Source organism: Coregonus clupeaformis, unplaced genomic scaffold (genome assembly GCF_020615455.1).
Source record: "Coregonus clupeaformis isolate EN_2021a unplaced genomic scaffold, ASM2061545v1 scaf0456, whole genome shotgun sequence".
Taxonomy (NCBI): domain Eukaryota; kingdom Metazoa; phylum Chordata; class Actinopteri; order Salmoniformes; family Salmonidae; genus Coregonus; species Coregonus clupeaformis.
Window position 1 is genome coordinate 1 of NW_025533911.1, and position 16779 is coordinate 16779.

The window sequence follows — 16779 nt, forward strand, 5'->3', positions numbered from 1 at the left end:
AAGGAAAATAATCCTCCAGAAACGCATATGAACAAATAATGCAACAAATATTGTGGTTAAATTCAAATATACTAATTGACAAAAACCTTTATTTTGACAGAATGTTTAAAAAGGTATAATCTTCAGAAATGATATCATCGGTAGGACTGTGGAGTGGTGTCGCCATGCAGCAACAAAAACATATATGGAAATGTCTGCTCTACCCAAAATTACAACCAAATAATTGCAGCCTTACCCAAAAAGTGGAAGAGGAAAGTTGAAGGGGGAGAAAGTGAAGGAACTTGTCTGTCGGCCTTGCATTAAAGAACATAATTGGTTAAGGAAAACTGTGATAAATAAAAAAGTATATCAGTTTCACTTAGGACCAAAGGATTGACAGCCGTCCCATATGATTGCAAAATAGTTGGTCAGAGATCTTTGACGTTCCGATCCCATGGCATAGTGTTTAACTGACACAAAACGCATAACGGATTCAAAAATTAGAATCTTTCGAATTTAAATTATTATATAAAATTCTTTGCTACCAATAGAATGTTATTTATATGGGGGATACACTCTTCCCAGCTCCTGCAGATTTTGCTGTGAAGAGGATAAATCATTAGATCATTTTGTTTTGGTTCTGCCATTTGTAGCTTGTTTTTGGACACAGGTCCAGGAATGGTTAAAGGATTTGCAATATTTACACCTGGAACTAACCTTGCAGATAGCATTACTGGGTGATCTGAAAAGTCATAGTCAATCAATCAATAATATAATAATACTTTTAGCAAATGTTTATTTTTAATTCACAATCTGTAGAAGCAATGAGAATCAAGAAAGGTTCAGAACTTTTGTAAAAACATCACAAGCACAGGTTGAAATATATATGGCAAATAGAAATCCTGGATGGTGTTAAGAGAGAGATGGGAGGTATTGAATAGAGTTGAAGGATGGGACTAATAACAAATAATGAACAAATAATAACAAAGATAGCTATAGCAGTAAGCATACTGTCCATGAATAAGTATATAGGTTGTATGTTGGGAGCTTTGGGAAAGAGCACAGTTAGAAAGATGTCAAGATTTAGAAGCAAAACGGATGGACATCAATGGAAAATGGGATCGGAGAGGTTGAGAGTAGAAGAGGTTCAGGAGCAAAATAAATAAAATATATATATATATATATATATATATATATATAGAATTGTAAAATTAACTCTGTCCATAAGGTGTAGATAGTAAGTATAGGACCGGAAGTAGAGGCCTGGGCGTTGTTGTTCACTAATTTACTTCCAAGTAGGGGAAAGGATGGTGGGGTTGAAAAGTAATAAAGGGAATATATATATAAAAAATTAAAAAACATGGGGGATTGAAGTGATGCAGATTACATTGATAGAAGATACAATATATCTGGCAATATTGCTGATCCATCCCCAAAACAAAAAAACAAAGGGGGGTCAAAATCCGAAAGTAACAGTCAGTTTCTGGTGTGGCCACCAGCTTAGCCATTAAGTACTCTGAGTGCATCTCCTCCTCATGGACTGCACCAGATTTGCCAGTTCTTGCTGTGAGAAGTTCCCGGACATTTCTGGGGGAATGGCCCTAGCCCTCACCCTCCAATCCAACAGGTCCCAGACCTGCTCAATGGGATTGAGATTTGGGCTCTTTGCTGGCCATGGCAGAACACTGACATTCCGTCTTGCAGGAAATCACGCACAGAACGAGCAGTATGGCTGGTGGCATTGTCATGCTGGAGGGTCATGTCAGGATGAGCCTGCAGGAAGGTGTACCACTGAGGGAGGAGGATGTCTTCCCCGTAACGCACTAGCATTGAGATTTCCTGCAATGACAACAGTCTCAGTCCGATGATGCTGTGACACACCACCCCAGACCATGACGGACCCCTCCACCTCCAAATCGATCCCGCTCCAGAGTACAGGTCTCGCGCAACGCTCATTCCTTCTGACGATAAACGCGAATCCACCATCACCCCTGGTGAGACAAACTGCGACTTCGTCAGTGAAGAGCACTTTTTGTCAGTCCTGCTTATGGTCCAGCGACGGTGGGTTTTGTGCCCATAGCGCGTTGTTGCCGGTGATGTCTGGTGAGGACCTGCCTTACAACAGGCCTACAAGCCCTCAGTCCAGCCTCTCTCAGCCTATTGCAGACAGTCTGAGCGACTGATGGAGGGATTGTGTGTTCCTGGTGTAACTCGGGCAGTTGTTGTTGCCATCCTGTACCTGTCCCACAGGTGTGATGTTCGGATGTACCCGCATCCTGTGCAGGTGTTGTTACACGTAGTCTGCGACTGCAGGACGATCAGCTGTCTCCTGTAGCGCTGTTCTTAGGCGTCTCACAGTACGGACATTGCAATTTATTGCCCTGGCCACATCTGCAGTCCCTCACTTCCGCCTCCTTGCAGCATGCCTAAGGCACGTTCACGCATATGAGCAGGACCCTGGGCATCTTTCTTTTGGTGTTTTTCAGAGACAGTAGAAAGGCCTCTTTAGTGTCCTAGGTTTTCATAACTGTGACCTTAATTGCGACGATCTGTAAGCTGTTAGTGTCTTATTAGACCGTTCCACAGGTGCATGTTCATTAATTGTTTATGGTTCATTGAACAAGCATGGGAAACAGTGTTTAAACCCTTACAATGAAGATCTGTGAAGTTATTTGGATCTTTACAAATTATCTTTGAAAGACAGGGTCCTGAAAAAGGGACGTTCTTTTTTTGCTGAGGTTTATTTGGCCTTGTTTTAGGTTATTGTCCTGCTGAAAGGTGAATTTGTCTCCCAGTGTCTGTTGGAAAACAAACCTGAACCAGGTTTTCCTCTAGGCATTTGCCTGTGCTTAGCTATATTCGAGTTTCTTCTTATCCTAAAAAACTCCCTAGTCCTTTGCCGATTCACAAGCTGACCCATAACATGATGCAGCCATCACCGCGCCCGAAAATATGAAGATGGTACTCAGTGAGTTGTTGATTTGGTTCAAACACAACACTTTGTATTCAGGACTTTTATTTCTTTGCCACATTTTTTTGTGGTTTTACTTTAGTGCCTTATTGCAGGAGGCATGTTTTGGAATATTTTTTATTCTGGTACAGGCTTCCTTCTTTTTCACTCTGTAATTTAGGTTAGATATTGTGGAGTAACTCACGATGTTGTTGATCCATCCTCAGTTTTCTCCTATCACAGCCATTAAACTCTGTAAACTGTTTCCGAAGAGTCACCATTGGCCTCATGGTGGAAATATCCTTGTTAAGTGGTTTCCTTCCTCTCCGCAACTGAGTTAAGAAGGATGCCTCCATCTTTGTAGTGACTGTGCATTGATACACCATCAAATTGTAATTAATAACTTCACCATGCTCAAAGGGATATTCAATGTCTGCTTTTTTTTAAAAGCTATCTACCAATAGGTGCCCTTATTTGCGAGGCATTGGAAAACCTCCCCTGGTCTTTGTGGTTGTATCTGTGTTTGAAATTCACTGCTCGACTGTGGGACTTTATAGATGATTGTATGTGTGGGGTACAGAGATGAGGGTAGTCATAAAAATGTTGTTAAAACACTATTATTGCACAGAGTGAGTCCATGCAACTTATTATGTCACTTGTTAAAGCAAATTTTAACTCCTAACTTAATTAGGCTTGCCATAACAAATGGGTTACATTTACATTTTAGTCATTTAGCAGCTAACTCCATCCAGAGGCGACTTACAGTTAGTGGAGTGCATACATTTCATACTGGCCCCCCGTGGGAAACGAACCCACAACCCTGGCGTTGCAAAGCGCCATGCTCTACCAACTGAGTTACAGGGTTTAATACTTATTGACTCAGACATTTCAGCTTTTCATTTTAATTAATTTGAAAACATTTCTAAAAACAGAATTTCACTTTAACATTATGGGGTAATTGTGTGTAGGCCAGTGATACACAATCTTACAATTCAGGCTGTAAACACAACAAAACGTGGAAAAGTAAAGGGTGTGAATACTTTCTGAAGGCACTGTCTTGTTGGTCTCGTCTCCTTCAGCTTCTTCTTGTGCTGTGTGCTCTGTGCACCTTCCCACTCGCTACACAGACACCAAGCCCCTCCCCTGCAACAACATTGATGAAAGATAACTTAAGCTTTTCTAACGATACCCTTTTTTTCAGATCCTACTAAAACGAGAGTATAAATTAACATGATTGTGGAAGATGTATGCTCAGTTCTGTTGCCCCTCGGCATTATGGTACCATGTACCACTAGCCCAGTATTTTAGCCACAGAGTGTTATGTGCTAGCTGTCTAGTCTGTGTTTTCTAAATGTGCAATGAGCATTGAAAAATATTATTATTTATCTAAGGAATTGGCAACTCGTTCTCATTCTGAGATAAGCATCTTCTTATCCAGGTAGGCCACTTGATTTCAACATCTAAACAAAGTGAACAGGCTGTTGTTCAAACAGTTGGAGAAGGACAGGAGGGTGCATTCCTAACAGTCAAACTGTTCTACCTTGTTAGCAAGCAAATAGATCCAAGTTAACCAATAAGCTTTGATTTGAAGTTGGCTAATCTTTAAATATAAAGATTAGCTGGCTACTCACTAGCACGTGGGCTTGTGCTTGAGAGATTGTTTATGAGACCTGTGTTCATTTTCTATAATGCCTGCCAAGAAGTTGGTCATTGTTAGTGGATGTGCATGGTTCTGGTAAAATGTTTTAACAAAAATTGCATTTTCATAGACTTGAAAGCCAGATCATGATTATTGCCAAAAGAAGAAGGTTAAACTATTTTGATAAAATAATTAATTTATAAGTGGTCTTATGGTTGTGGAAGGCTTATATTTAGCCTAGGTATAATTTTACAAGCCCTGAATTCATTAGATTATTTATGACCGTTTGAAATGCATTGTATTTACCTTTAATTGGGTAACAAATCTTATTTAGAGAACTTTAGAAAATCGAGATGTAGATCATGAATCGCCCATAAGTTTGAAAAATCTAGATGATTTTTAGGCCATATCGCCCAGCCCTAGGCATATATAAGCCTCAAAAGTATGTTACCATATTGTGTTGTACTGTGTAGGCTATATGATGTTGATAAATGCCTATTTCATTACTTCCATTAACCTACTTAATTTCTTTCCCAATACATTTTTAATGAGAAAATGAAAGTAGTTTATCAGTGCAGATTTGTAGTTGAGACGTGCATGTTTGGTTTTCATATGGTGTGTGTTGAATAAACACAAAATGGGACTTTTCATGCAGACTTTCATTGAGTCTCTCTTTAGTATACATCACATCTGATCTCACCCTATTCTGCATACACACACAGCGCTTTATCAACCAAATATAGCTACACATACCACACACTAACAAACACCTACTGTACATGCCAAAATAGTTTAGTCAGGTTTCTCTGATGGTGACTTTGAATTTATTATAGCTGACTTATTTTTACCCACAACATGTTTATGTCCACTATGATTGGTTTAACAACAATGAAGTCATTCTATAACTACAGTATAGGACTCTCAAACGTAGTGGGGATGGGTAAACACTCCATGTTGAAAGTGTGTTTATTATCTGTGTGTACGTGCCTGAGGGGAGTGTATGTCGTGTAATCTGTATCACCTGTCTCTTCCAGGAGGAGGAGGGTCCAGAGGTGCTGCTGGTGAAGGAGGAGGGGGTGTGAGGAGGGTCTGGGGAACCGAGGGGACCATGGTCATGGAGGACAACCAGACTACACCTCCTCCTGAACCCACAGTTGAACCAGCTGAGCAGGACAGGACCACACACAGTCTCACTGAGGTGAGCCCACTGTGAACTACTGTCTGAATGGTATTAGGTCAGGGCCCGTATCACAAAAGCCTCTCAGAGTAGGATGTGCTGATCTAGGATCAGTTTTGCCTTGTAGATCATAATGAATAAGATTATATAGACAGATCTTAGATCAGCACTCCTACTCTGAGACTCCTTCTGGATACCGCCCTGATGTTGACATTTATTTTACCTTTGTTTAAACAGGGAGTCATCATTGAGACCAGGGTCTCTTTCACAAGGGAGCCCTGCTTATACAATTCATAAGACACAATTAAAATCAAATCAGATACAATGTAAAACAAACAAAAAATGCAGCACTACACAAATATTCAAGAAAAACAGTTACTTAAGGCCCCAATCAATATTTTAAAATTGCCCGAGAGGCACCAGAACATCCAATTGCAATGTGATTTTGTAGTTGGTTCCATCGAATGAGGTGCATTAAAACTAAAAGTGGATTTACCTAGTTCGGGGTGGAGACCTGAGGAACTCCTCAAGAGTTAACCAACCCTGTGAACGGTTTGGTATGTCATGTTTTTATACTTTAACAATGAAGTTAGGTAAGTTGGAAGTTTGTGTAGTAGAGCTTTGTAAACAAAAAGGAGTAATTTTAATGAGGACCTGCCAATTTGATACAGGATGGAGTGGCGAATATTAAAACTGTCAGCTGTGATAAAGCGAAGGGCACTATGGTAAGTCGCTTTTGGATAAAAGCGTCTGCTAAATGGCAATATTATTATCTAAAGGTTTAAGAGTAGTGACTGCTGCATTCTGGTAAATGGAGTCACTCACCATAGTCAAGAATTAGCAGGAAAGTTGACTGTACAATCTGCGTTCTGCTATGTAGGGAAAGGAAAGATATATTTAAAAATATATATACCCACAATCAATCTTATTTTTTTAACTAGCTCATCCATACTTTTTTTAAACATGAAATCTTTGTCAATCCAATGGCCAGATATTTATATGTGGGAACCCGATCGATGGGAGAACCAACCATCCAGTGAATAGAAATGTAGTCCATCTGAAACATTTTTGCAAGAATTAGAGAACAACATATATTTAGTCTTGCCCACAATTAAGTACACGTTTTAAATCAACCGAGGCTGTCTAAGGTAACATGGTCAGATAGCAGCTCTAACAGCCTGGTCAACAGTTTTGGCAATGGCACACCTGTGAGTGCTTGCAGAGTAACGTCATCAGAGAGCGACGCATGCTGCATACGGAACGAGAGCGCTTTTTTATTTTTTTACGTTTCTGAAAAACGTTTATTTTTACTAGCCTACCCGTTTAATTTGAACCTGCGATGCGATTAGCTCAGTTGCTGGGTACCTCTATCTGTCCCGGGACACTGCCAAACCGTAAAGTCTGAAGCGCTGCAGCTTGGCGAAGCAGCTAGCCTAGCTGCTAGCTATTAAGCTAGCCAGGTTTCCTTGACAATTTGAACACAGCCGCAACGCGGTTAGCCCTTGTGGCTGGGACGGCGGATAGTCCTGAGTTTGTGGCTGTTTCAATTCCTGCTGTTTGTTGCCGTTTCCATCGGCCCTGCGAGCTGTGCTGTCTGGAATTGCGTGGAGTACCAGCATTAGCCTACGTTGTTACCATCATGCCGCCCAAAGTTAAAGGAGGTTGGAGTAATGGAGAGGACAGTGTTACGCTGTCACAGGTGCGTGATCTTTTAAATCAACAAAAATATTTCTACAAGCAATTGTTACAGCAACAGGAAAATGGCTTCAAGAGCTTTGTCCAAATACTAGTGGACTCGACTAACAAAATAATGGACGATCTGACGTGGGAGAGGTGAATGTCATGGAAGAGACTTGCAGCAAGATGACAACAAACTAAGTCCACGCGAGATGACATCAGCAGTGTTTGTGAATTATTATTACAGATGACTGAGAAAACAGACTATCTAGGAGGGACAGTCCAGGAGGAATAACATTGTTGTGGATGGCATACCAGTCTACACACATGAGACCTGGACGGAGTCTGACGAGAAAGTGAGAAAATGATCACTGAAAAGCTGCAGATGGATCAAAAGAAGATTGAGGTGGAGCGTGCCCACAGGAATCTGGAAAACCTGTAACCAGCCCAGGCGTACAGACCCAGGCCGATAGTGGTCAAGTTCCTAAGGTTCAAGGACAAGATGGCTGTTCTGGAGAGAGCCAAGAACCCGAGAGGAACCATTATCTTCCTCAACGAGGACTTCTCTGAAGCTGTCGCCAGAGGCAGAACAAATTATCTCAGCTATGAAAGCTGCCAGATAGTGTGAGGACATTGCCTACATCTGCTACGACAAGCTCATTGTCCACCCGCCCGTCACAAAAGCCTGGGAGTAGTGAGAGAGCCAAGCTCGGGTCAGTAGCTTCAGCCCAACATCACACACATACACCAACTGTCACTCAAAAGTGCCTGATTGACTGACTCTTAGCTAAACAATTTATTATTTTTCTCTTCATATTATGTTCATCTCAGATAAGCTACCCAGAAAAGTATTAATTACAGTGCCTTCAGAAAGTTATTAATACCTATTGACCTATTCCACATTTTGTTGTTACAGCCTGAATTCAAAATTTATTAAAAATAAATAAATCTCACCATCTACACACAATATCCCATAATGACAAAGAGAAAACATGTTTTTAGACATTTTTGCCCAAAAAATTAATGAACATGAAACACAGAAATAAGTATTCACACCCTGAGTCGATACTTTGTAGAAGCACCTTTGGCAGAGATTATTCCTTTCAAAGGTAAGTCTCTAAGAGTATTTCTTTAGTGCCTTGTATTCTGTACAGGCTTCTTCTTTTCACTCTGTCAATTAGGTTAGCCTTGTGTAGTAACTACAATGTTGTTGATCCATCCTCAGTTTTCTCCTATCACAGCCATTAAACTCTGTAACTGTTTTAAAGTCACCATTGGCCTCAGGGTGAAATCCCTGAGCGGTCCTTCCTCTCCGGCAACTGAGTTAGGAAGAACGCCTGTATCTTTGTAGTGACTGGGTGTATTGATACACCATCCAAAGTGTAATTAATAACTTCACCATGCTCAAAGAGATATTCAATGTCTGCTTTTTATTTTTACCCATCTACCAATAGGTGCCATTCTTTGCGAGGCATTGGAAAACCTCCCTAGTGATGGCGATCGGGGATGCAGACCCTGATGTCTTCTGTTAGATTTGTACATGTATTACATTGGCGCAGCGCGCAAAGTGAGCAATGTTGAGAAATTGTATAATTTAATCACCTGTTATAACCAAGAGCACAGACCAGTCTGAGTAGACTTTGCAAGTTCACTGTCAGGCAGCCGCTGAGTGTCAGAGAGGGAAAACGAAGCACTGTCGCGACATGCATTCTTGCAGCTTTACGGCAAAGAAAATGGCTCGTCTCTAGCTTAAACGGTTAAAAGATTTGACCGGAGATGACTACTTTTTTCTTTCTAGCGGGATTCGCGCACATTTTATATAATTTCACAAACCATGTCGCAGGCCGCTTTAAACTAATCCCGGGTCGCTAATTATTGTTTTTGATAACTAACAGCGTTGTTCAGTCATGTTACTTACTGTAGCTAGCTAATAACCTGGCAAATTTGATTGGCACAGGAAGAAAGTAAAGGGTCTGCTACTCATGAGATGTGCTTCAAAAGGTAGGATTCATATAGGCCTAATGTAAGCCTAAAACTATATCAAAATCTATTTCTTTCTGGTATTCCTTAAATTCTGTTTGGTGCCTAAAGTTGTAAAAGTTGGGAGCAGTGTGTGTTTGTGGGAGAGAGCGAAGTGGTGTGTGAGTGAGGGAGACAGACAGAGAGTGTGTGTGTGGAAGGGAGAGAGGGGTGTGTGTGTGTGTGTGTGTGTGTGTGTGTCTGTGTTAACTAAAGAGTAAAGGTTTCATGCAGTGTGTTTCCCCTTACTGACACAATGACATTCCTTCCTCCCATTCCTCCAGCCAAATCACACGTAGGCCTTTACAAATATGAACATATCAGCCATTCTATGCAGTATTATATTATACACTGAACAGCGGGAAGTTAAATTCAATGTGTTGTACTGAGTAGAAGTGTGAATTTCAGTGACAGGTTTTTGGAGAACGTTTAGAAAACGTGAACCAGCGTCCAGTGGATGGGGCTGCACAGGATGCTAGGCCAAAGATTTTTTCTCCACCATGGTATTGTGTTACTACTCGGTATTGTGATACTTGGCCTGGTATCGTATAGTTTGTAAAATGTTGTTATCGTGATAACACTAGTTCAAAGAAATGCAAAAGAGGTGGCAAACAAGTCAGGCTGCTCAGCTGATTGGTTGACATGCATATAAATAGATCTACATTTGTAGATGTATTTATATTTTTACTAAACTTAACAAAAATAAGATTCAATTATACTACCAAACCAAGATAAATGACATAAAACGTAATGGAAAAATACTTGTGAAGTACCTTAAATGATATCATGGGCATAAAACCCAATTCATCTCCATCGTTCATTGAAATTGATGGGTCATTTATAAACAAAACCTTTCGGTATTGCCAATAATTTCAATGAAATTTCATTAGTAAAGTGGAAAAAACTTGGACAACACTGAACCATAAAATGTATGTATAAAATATCTTATAATGAAAGAGGATGATTGCTGTTTTGAATTTGGTCAAGTTAGTGTGGGAGAGTTGGAAAAACTGATATCCATAATGATAAGCCACCAGGTATAGACAACCTTGATGGGAATCTATTGAGAATGGTAGTAGACTTATTGCCACCCGTATTAGCTATAACTTTAACCAGGGTGGAAGGAAGCTAAAGTAATTCCACTGCCTAAAAATAGTTAAGCACCCTTGCTGGCTCTAACAGCCCCCAAATCAGTTTGCTGCCTGTTCTTAGTAACTGATGGAGAGAATTGTTTGACCAAATGCAATGCTGTTTTTCAGAGAACAAGTTAACTACTGACTTTCAGCATGCATACAGAGAAGGGCACTCAACTTGTACTGCACTGACTTGGATGACTGATGATTGGTTAAAATACATTGATAATAAGATGATAGTTGGAGCTGTATTGTTAGAGTTCAGTGCAGCCTTTGTTATTGATCATAAATTGTTATTGAAGAAACTCATTTGCAATGGCTTTACATCACCTGCCATTCATGGTTGGAGAATTATTTATCCAATAGAACCCAGATTGTTTTTCAATGGAAGCTTCTCTAACATCAGATATGTACAGTGCTGTGTCCATCAGGGCAGTTGCCTTGGGCGTTACTCTTCATTTTAAAAAATGATTTGCCACTGGTCTTACACGAAGCTAGAATGACTATGTATGCAGATTCCACACTCTACATGTCAGCACCCAAAGCCAGTGAGCTCACTGAAATTCTAAATTAGTTAGTATCAGAATGGGTGATTCATAAACTGGTCTTAAAAACATCTAAAACTAAAAGCATTGTATTTGGTTCAAAACATTCTCTAAGACCTAAACCTCAACTGGAGTTGTGCATAAAGGGTGTGACCATTTGAGCATGTTGAGGAAGCTAAACTCCTAGGTACAGTGAGGGAAAAAAGTATTTGATCCCCCTGCTGATTTTGTAGATTTGCCCACTGACAAAGAAATGATCAGTCTATAATTTTAATGGTAGGTTTATTTGAACAGTGAGAGACCGAATAACAACAACAAAATCCAGAAAAACGATGTCAAAAATGTTATAAATTGATTAGCATTTTAATGAGGGAAATAAGTATTTGACCCCCTCTCAATCAGAAAGATTTCTGGCTCCCAGGTGACTTTTTATACAGGTAACGAGCTGAGTTTAGGAGCACACCTTAAAGGAGTGCTCCTAATCTCAGTTTGTTACCTGTATAAAAGACACCTGTCCACAGAAGCAATCAATCAATCAGATTCCAAACTCTCCACCATGGCCAAGACCAAAGAGCTCTCCAAGGATGTCAGGGACAAGATTGTAGACCTACACAAGGCTGGAATGGGCTACAAGACCATCGCCAAGCAGCTTGGTGAGAAGGTGACAACAGTTGGTGCGATTATTCGCAAATGGAAGAAACACAAAATAACTGTCAATCTCCCTCGGCCTGGGGCTCCGTGCAAGATCTCACCTCGTGGAGTTGCAATGATCATGAGAACGGTGAGGAATCAACCCAGAACTACACGGGAGGATCTTGTCAATGATCTCAAGGCAGCTGGGACCATAGTCACCAAGAAAACAATTGGTAACACACTACGCGTGGAAGGACTGAAATCCTGCAGCGCCCGCAAGGTCCCCCTGCTCAAGAAAGCACATATACATGCACGTCTGAAGTTTGTCAATGAACATCTGAATGATTCAGAGGAGAACTGGGTGAAAGTGTTGTGGTCAGATGAGACCAAAATCGAGCTCTTTGGCATCAACTCAACTCGCGTGTTTGGAGGAGGAGGAATGCTGCCTAATACCCCAAGAATACCATCCCCACCGTCAAACATGGAGGTGGGAAACATTATGCTTTGGGCATGTTTTTCTGCTAAGGGGAAAGGACAACTTCACAGCATCAAAGGAACGATGGACGGGGCCATGTACGTCAAATCTGTGAGAACCTCCTTCCCAGCCAGGGCATTGAAAATGGGTCATGGATGGGTATTCCGGCATGACAATGACCCAAAACACACGGCCAAGGCAACAAAGGAGGGGCTCAAGAAGAAGCACATTAAGGTCCTGGAGTGGCCTAGCCAGTCTCCAGACCTTAATCCCATAGAAAATCTGTGGAGGGAGCTGAAGGTTCGAGTTGCACAAACGTCAGTCTCGAAACCTTAATGACTTGGAGAAGATCTGCAAAGAGGAGTGGGACAAAATCCCTCCTGAGATGTGTGCAAACCTGGTGGCCAACTACAAGAAACGTCTGACCTCTGATTGCCAACAAGGGTTTTGCCACCAAGTACTAAGTCATGTTTTGCAGAGGAGTCAAATACTGATTTCCCTCATTAAAATGCAAATCAATTTATAACATTTTTGACATGCGTTTTCTGGATTTTTGTTGTTATTCTGTCTCTCACTGTTCAAATAAACCTACCATTAAAATTATAGACTGATCATTTCTTTGTCAGTGGGCAAACGTACAACATCAGCAGGGGATCAATACTTTTTTCCCCTCACTGTATAATATTGGATGTTCAAAAGAGTGGTGGTGAGGAGGAGTCACCGTGTCCAGAAGCGAATTCACCATTAATTTTCTGTATTAAGGGTTCACTCAAAAATCATTTTAAGGTTTGTTTTACTATTGACAGTTACTGCTGATTTCGGGATTGTATATATATTTGCTCTCTGTCATCTGATTTATTCGTTACAGTCTCTGAATTGTTTAATGTAACTTTTTGCCGCCAGCTCCTAATATCAGGGCATAAAAACTACTGTCTCATGAATTAACCTAGTGCGCCTGTGAGAACAGCTGGTGCACATGCGCACTAGGCCCAGCTCCTTTTCCCAGGCCAAATCGTTCTTATTATACCTCAGTGGGCTGGCTAGCTGAACTAGCTGGCTAGCTGGCTAGCTGAACTATGCTAGTTTTTGTCCTCATTGCCAAACTTCATAAATACTGCACCCTCAACTTCAAAACTCCTTTGCTAGTTAAACAATCATGTAAATAAGAAATTAGCTGGGAAGAAACTTAAATTATGTATTGTTTTTTTAAATAGTCATTTCTGGTTCGAGATATCTGTTGTAAGACTATGGTGGTGGAGGATATTACATTTACATTTACATCATTTACATCATTGCTACTTAACGTGGATCCAAGTTCAGTTTTGAGATCCACCGGCGTCATTAGCGTAGGGTTAGCTGGACGTTTCTGACTGGTCTTGGAACTGTGACAATGGGTAGCCTCTCCCAGCTTGGCTCGATGGGATATGAAGTGATATTGCCAACACAGCCAGATTAACCTTTTTTCGACTGACTATCGTATTTGTTGATTAAATCTGACTTTAAAATATAAAAAGAGTAATCCAGGTATGTCACAAGGTAATTGACACGAGGAAACTCAAGAAAATAGCAACTCTACAGATCGCAATGAATACAATGAATGGCTAAATTACTTCCGGACATTAAGGGTCCACAGAGCTTCTCCTCACCATGGTCAAGTCATCGTGGTCAAGTCATAATGACAGAGTTGTTGTGAAGATGGGGAGGGGTATGTCTGTTATAAAAGATATTCAGCGTTTTTGACACAAATCAACTAACTGTCCTGCAAAAACTGTAAAATCAACTGTAAAGGCTCTTGTCTTGGCCCATCTTGATGACTGTCCGGTAATAAGGTCAAGTGCAGCAAAGAAAGACCTAGCAAAGCTGCAGCTGGCTCAAAACAGAGTAGCACGCCTTGCCCTTAACTGCACATACATAACTAGCATCAACAACATGCATGCCAGTCTTTCCTGGTTGAGGGTTGATGAGAGATTAACTGCTTAACTGCTTTTATTCTAGTTTTCATCAGAAATATTACTGTGATGAAAATTCCAGATTGTCTGCATAATCAAATAACATTCAGCTCAGACACCCATACATACCCCACAATACATGCCACCAGGGGTCTCTTCACAGTCTCCAAGTCCAAAACGAATTCACGGCAATGCACAGTATTATACTGAGCCATGATCGCATGGATCTCCCATCTCCAATTACTCAAGCATCTCATTGAACGGCGGGGACTGTGAGGCGACACACATACGAACACACGCTTCATTTTTGTATATCGTATTTTAAATTTGTGTGAACTGTCCTTGTCTATCACTGTATCATTGTTTTGTTACATGTCATCCTTTGTGTTTTTTGTGGACCCCAGGAAGAGTAGCTGCTGCTTCTGCAAAAGCTGATGGGGATGCAAATAACAAATATATATATATATATTTATGTGTGTGTTTGCATATATGCCTTTCAATGATACAAGTCCAACCCAAATAGTGCCAACTAAACCCAACCTTTACTATTGTAGTCAGTAGACATGGAGGATGGGAACCCTGATCTGCTGCTAGTCAAAGAGGAGACAATAGAAGACGGACCAGAGAGCATTGATCTGCTGGGTGGACTAAAGATGGGGGAGCAAGGTAAGGGAGAAATACACAGAACATAATAGATATACTTCAATGGGAATAGTGATGCACCTGGCTATTATTTTGTCCATACAACTCCATATGTAGAGTTTTCTTTGCCATATGTTTAAAGTCTATTTTGTAACCACTTCCTGCAGGTGGTTGGCTGGAGGCTAATAGAGGAGACTGGGTGGCCATCTTGGATTCCCAGACCCAGACCGTGCAGCCAATGTCCCAGGTGACGACATCACTGAGCAGGCCAGGACCAGAGGTGACATAGTGGAGGTCAGTGGATGGGACGGTGTCCTCAACTCTGGGGTAGGGAACAACACCGTTAACCACAACCAGAAACGGACAGTCGAACACAAAACAACATCCAATCTTAGTCTCCATGACAACAGACTGGATGAGACCAGGCCGAGGCGTAGATTTGGTCTGCAGGAACGGGGAGGTGTCCATATGCGGCGGGAGAGAACAGATACAGACTCTGCTAGCGATGCTCTGTCTTGCTCCTATAGTTGTGATTCAGAGAGACTGATGGCGCCTCAGGTTAACCCCCTAACAGGTTCTGCCTTCACCCTGCCTTCTATGGGATCTATCAACTGGAACATGGACCCACAGACACTCCCTGACATTCGTCCTCCTCACACCTCCAATAAACCAGATCTCAGACAATGCCAGTGCCTCAACACTAAATAGCCACACAAGCCCATCGACAAATGACAGTAGTGGAGACAGAATCAGTAAAGGTGGCGGCAACAAAGAGAAGCGCTTCCCGTGTTCGTTCTGTGGGAAAGCCTTCAGTTTCCCCCAACAGGTGGCAATCCACCAGAGGTTGCACATGGGAGAGAAACCGTTCAGCTGCAACCTGTGCCGGGCTAGTTTCTCCCACTCGTCCAACTTGAAGAGACACCAGAGGGTCCACACAGGGGAGAAACCATTCGGCTGCCACTTGTGCCGGGCCAGTTTTTCACACTCGTCCAACCTGAAGAGGCACCAGAGGGTCCACACAGGGGAGAAACCCTACAGCTGCCCCAGTGTGAGAATAAGTTCTCCCACCAGCATCAGCTGAAGATGCACCTGAAGGTCCACACGGGAGAAAGTTGTTTGCCTGTACACACTGCGGGAAGAGGTTCTCAGAGAGGAGCTACCTCAGGATACACCAACAGAAAATGCACTCAGCCCATGTATAGTGTCATATAATGTAATAGGAGTTAGTTTGTTTGTAGTTAATTCTGTTGATTTTGGATGTAGTAGGGAACTGGATGAGGTGAACTGAGGAAAGAATGTGTATGATGAGGCAGAGTAAATGATATGGCGATGGTTGGTGTGATGGTGTATGTAAAATTGGTTCACTGATGAAGGGTGACAAACTTTTTCCCTTTAGGTTGATACTGGTGTTTTATAGTGAGATAATGATAGTGCCTTAGTTCATGACATGAAGTAGTGAAGATCTATGTGGTGTGCATTTCCACAGTAACAGTGACGCTGAGACTTACATTTTCACTTTAAATTGTATGCCAGGCAAAACCATTGATTGCAAAGTTTAACAAACCATACACCTATATGCAGAAGTCTACTTTTAACAATTGCCACTGAATATTTTACTAAAACACATTTACTTGAGGAACAGCGCAGATGCAAAGTTTGGTAAAAGAATAACAGTTTTTTGTTTTCCAAAATCTTTGTTAAATATCTACTCAGAATTAAGATTCAAATATGTCTGCAGAAAGAATGGGGTCTCAGCGATGATATGACACCTTGAGTTTGCAAAAAACTATTTTGGAAATTGAACTACAGTAAGTGAAATGGATCAACACCCAGTAACAGAATGATGGTAACATAATGACATGGGTCCTTGATCAGTACTATATAGAATTGCATAATAATGAGTGTCATTCTCTTCATGGTGATGTATCCTGAATAGGTACACAAAGGTAGACAAATGTAAT

At 41.2% G+C, this 16779-nt stretch overlaps 1 protein-coding gene across 1 annotated transcript in view; it reads left to right on the top strand.

Moving 5' to 3' along the window:
• Positions 1 to 5677: 5677 nt before the first annotated feature.
• The window catches only part of LOC121535724 (ichor-like), a 193406-nt gene continuing 182304 nt past the window's right edge, over positions 5678 to 16779 (top strand). Inside the window, exons 1-2 of the mRNA XM_045215479.1 lie at positions 5678 to 5766; positions 14731 to 14842. Coding sequence (XP_045071414.1) covers positions 5683 to 5766; positions 14731 to 14842 — 196 coding nt within the window. The 5' untranslated portion in view covers positions 5678 to 5682. The remainder of the gene's footprint in view (positions 5767 to 14730; positions 14843 to 16779) is intronic.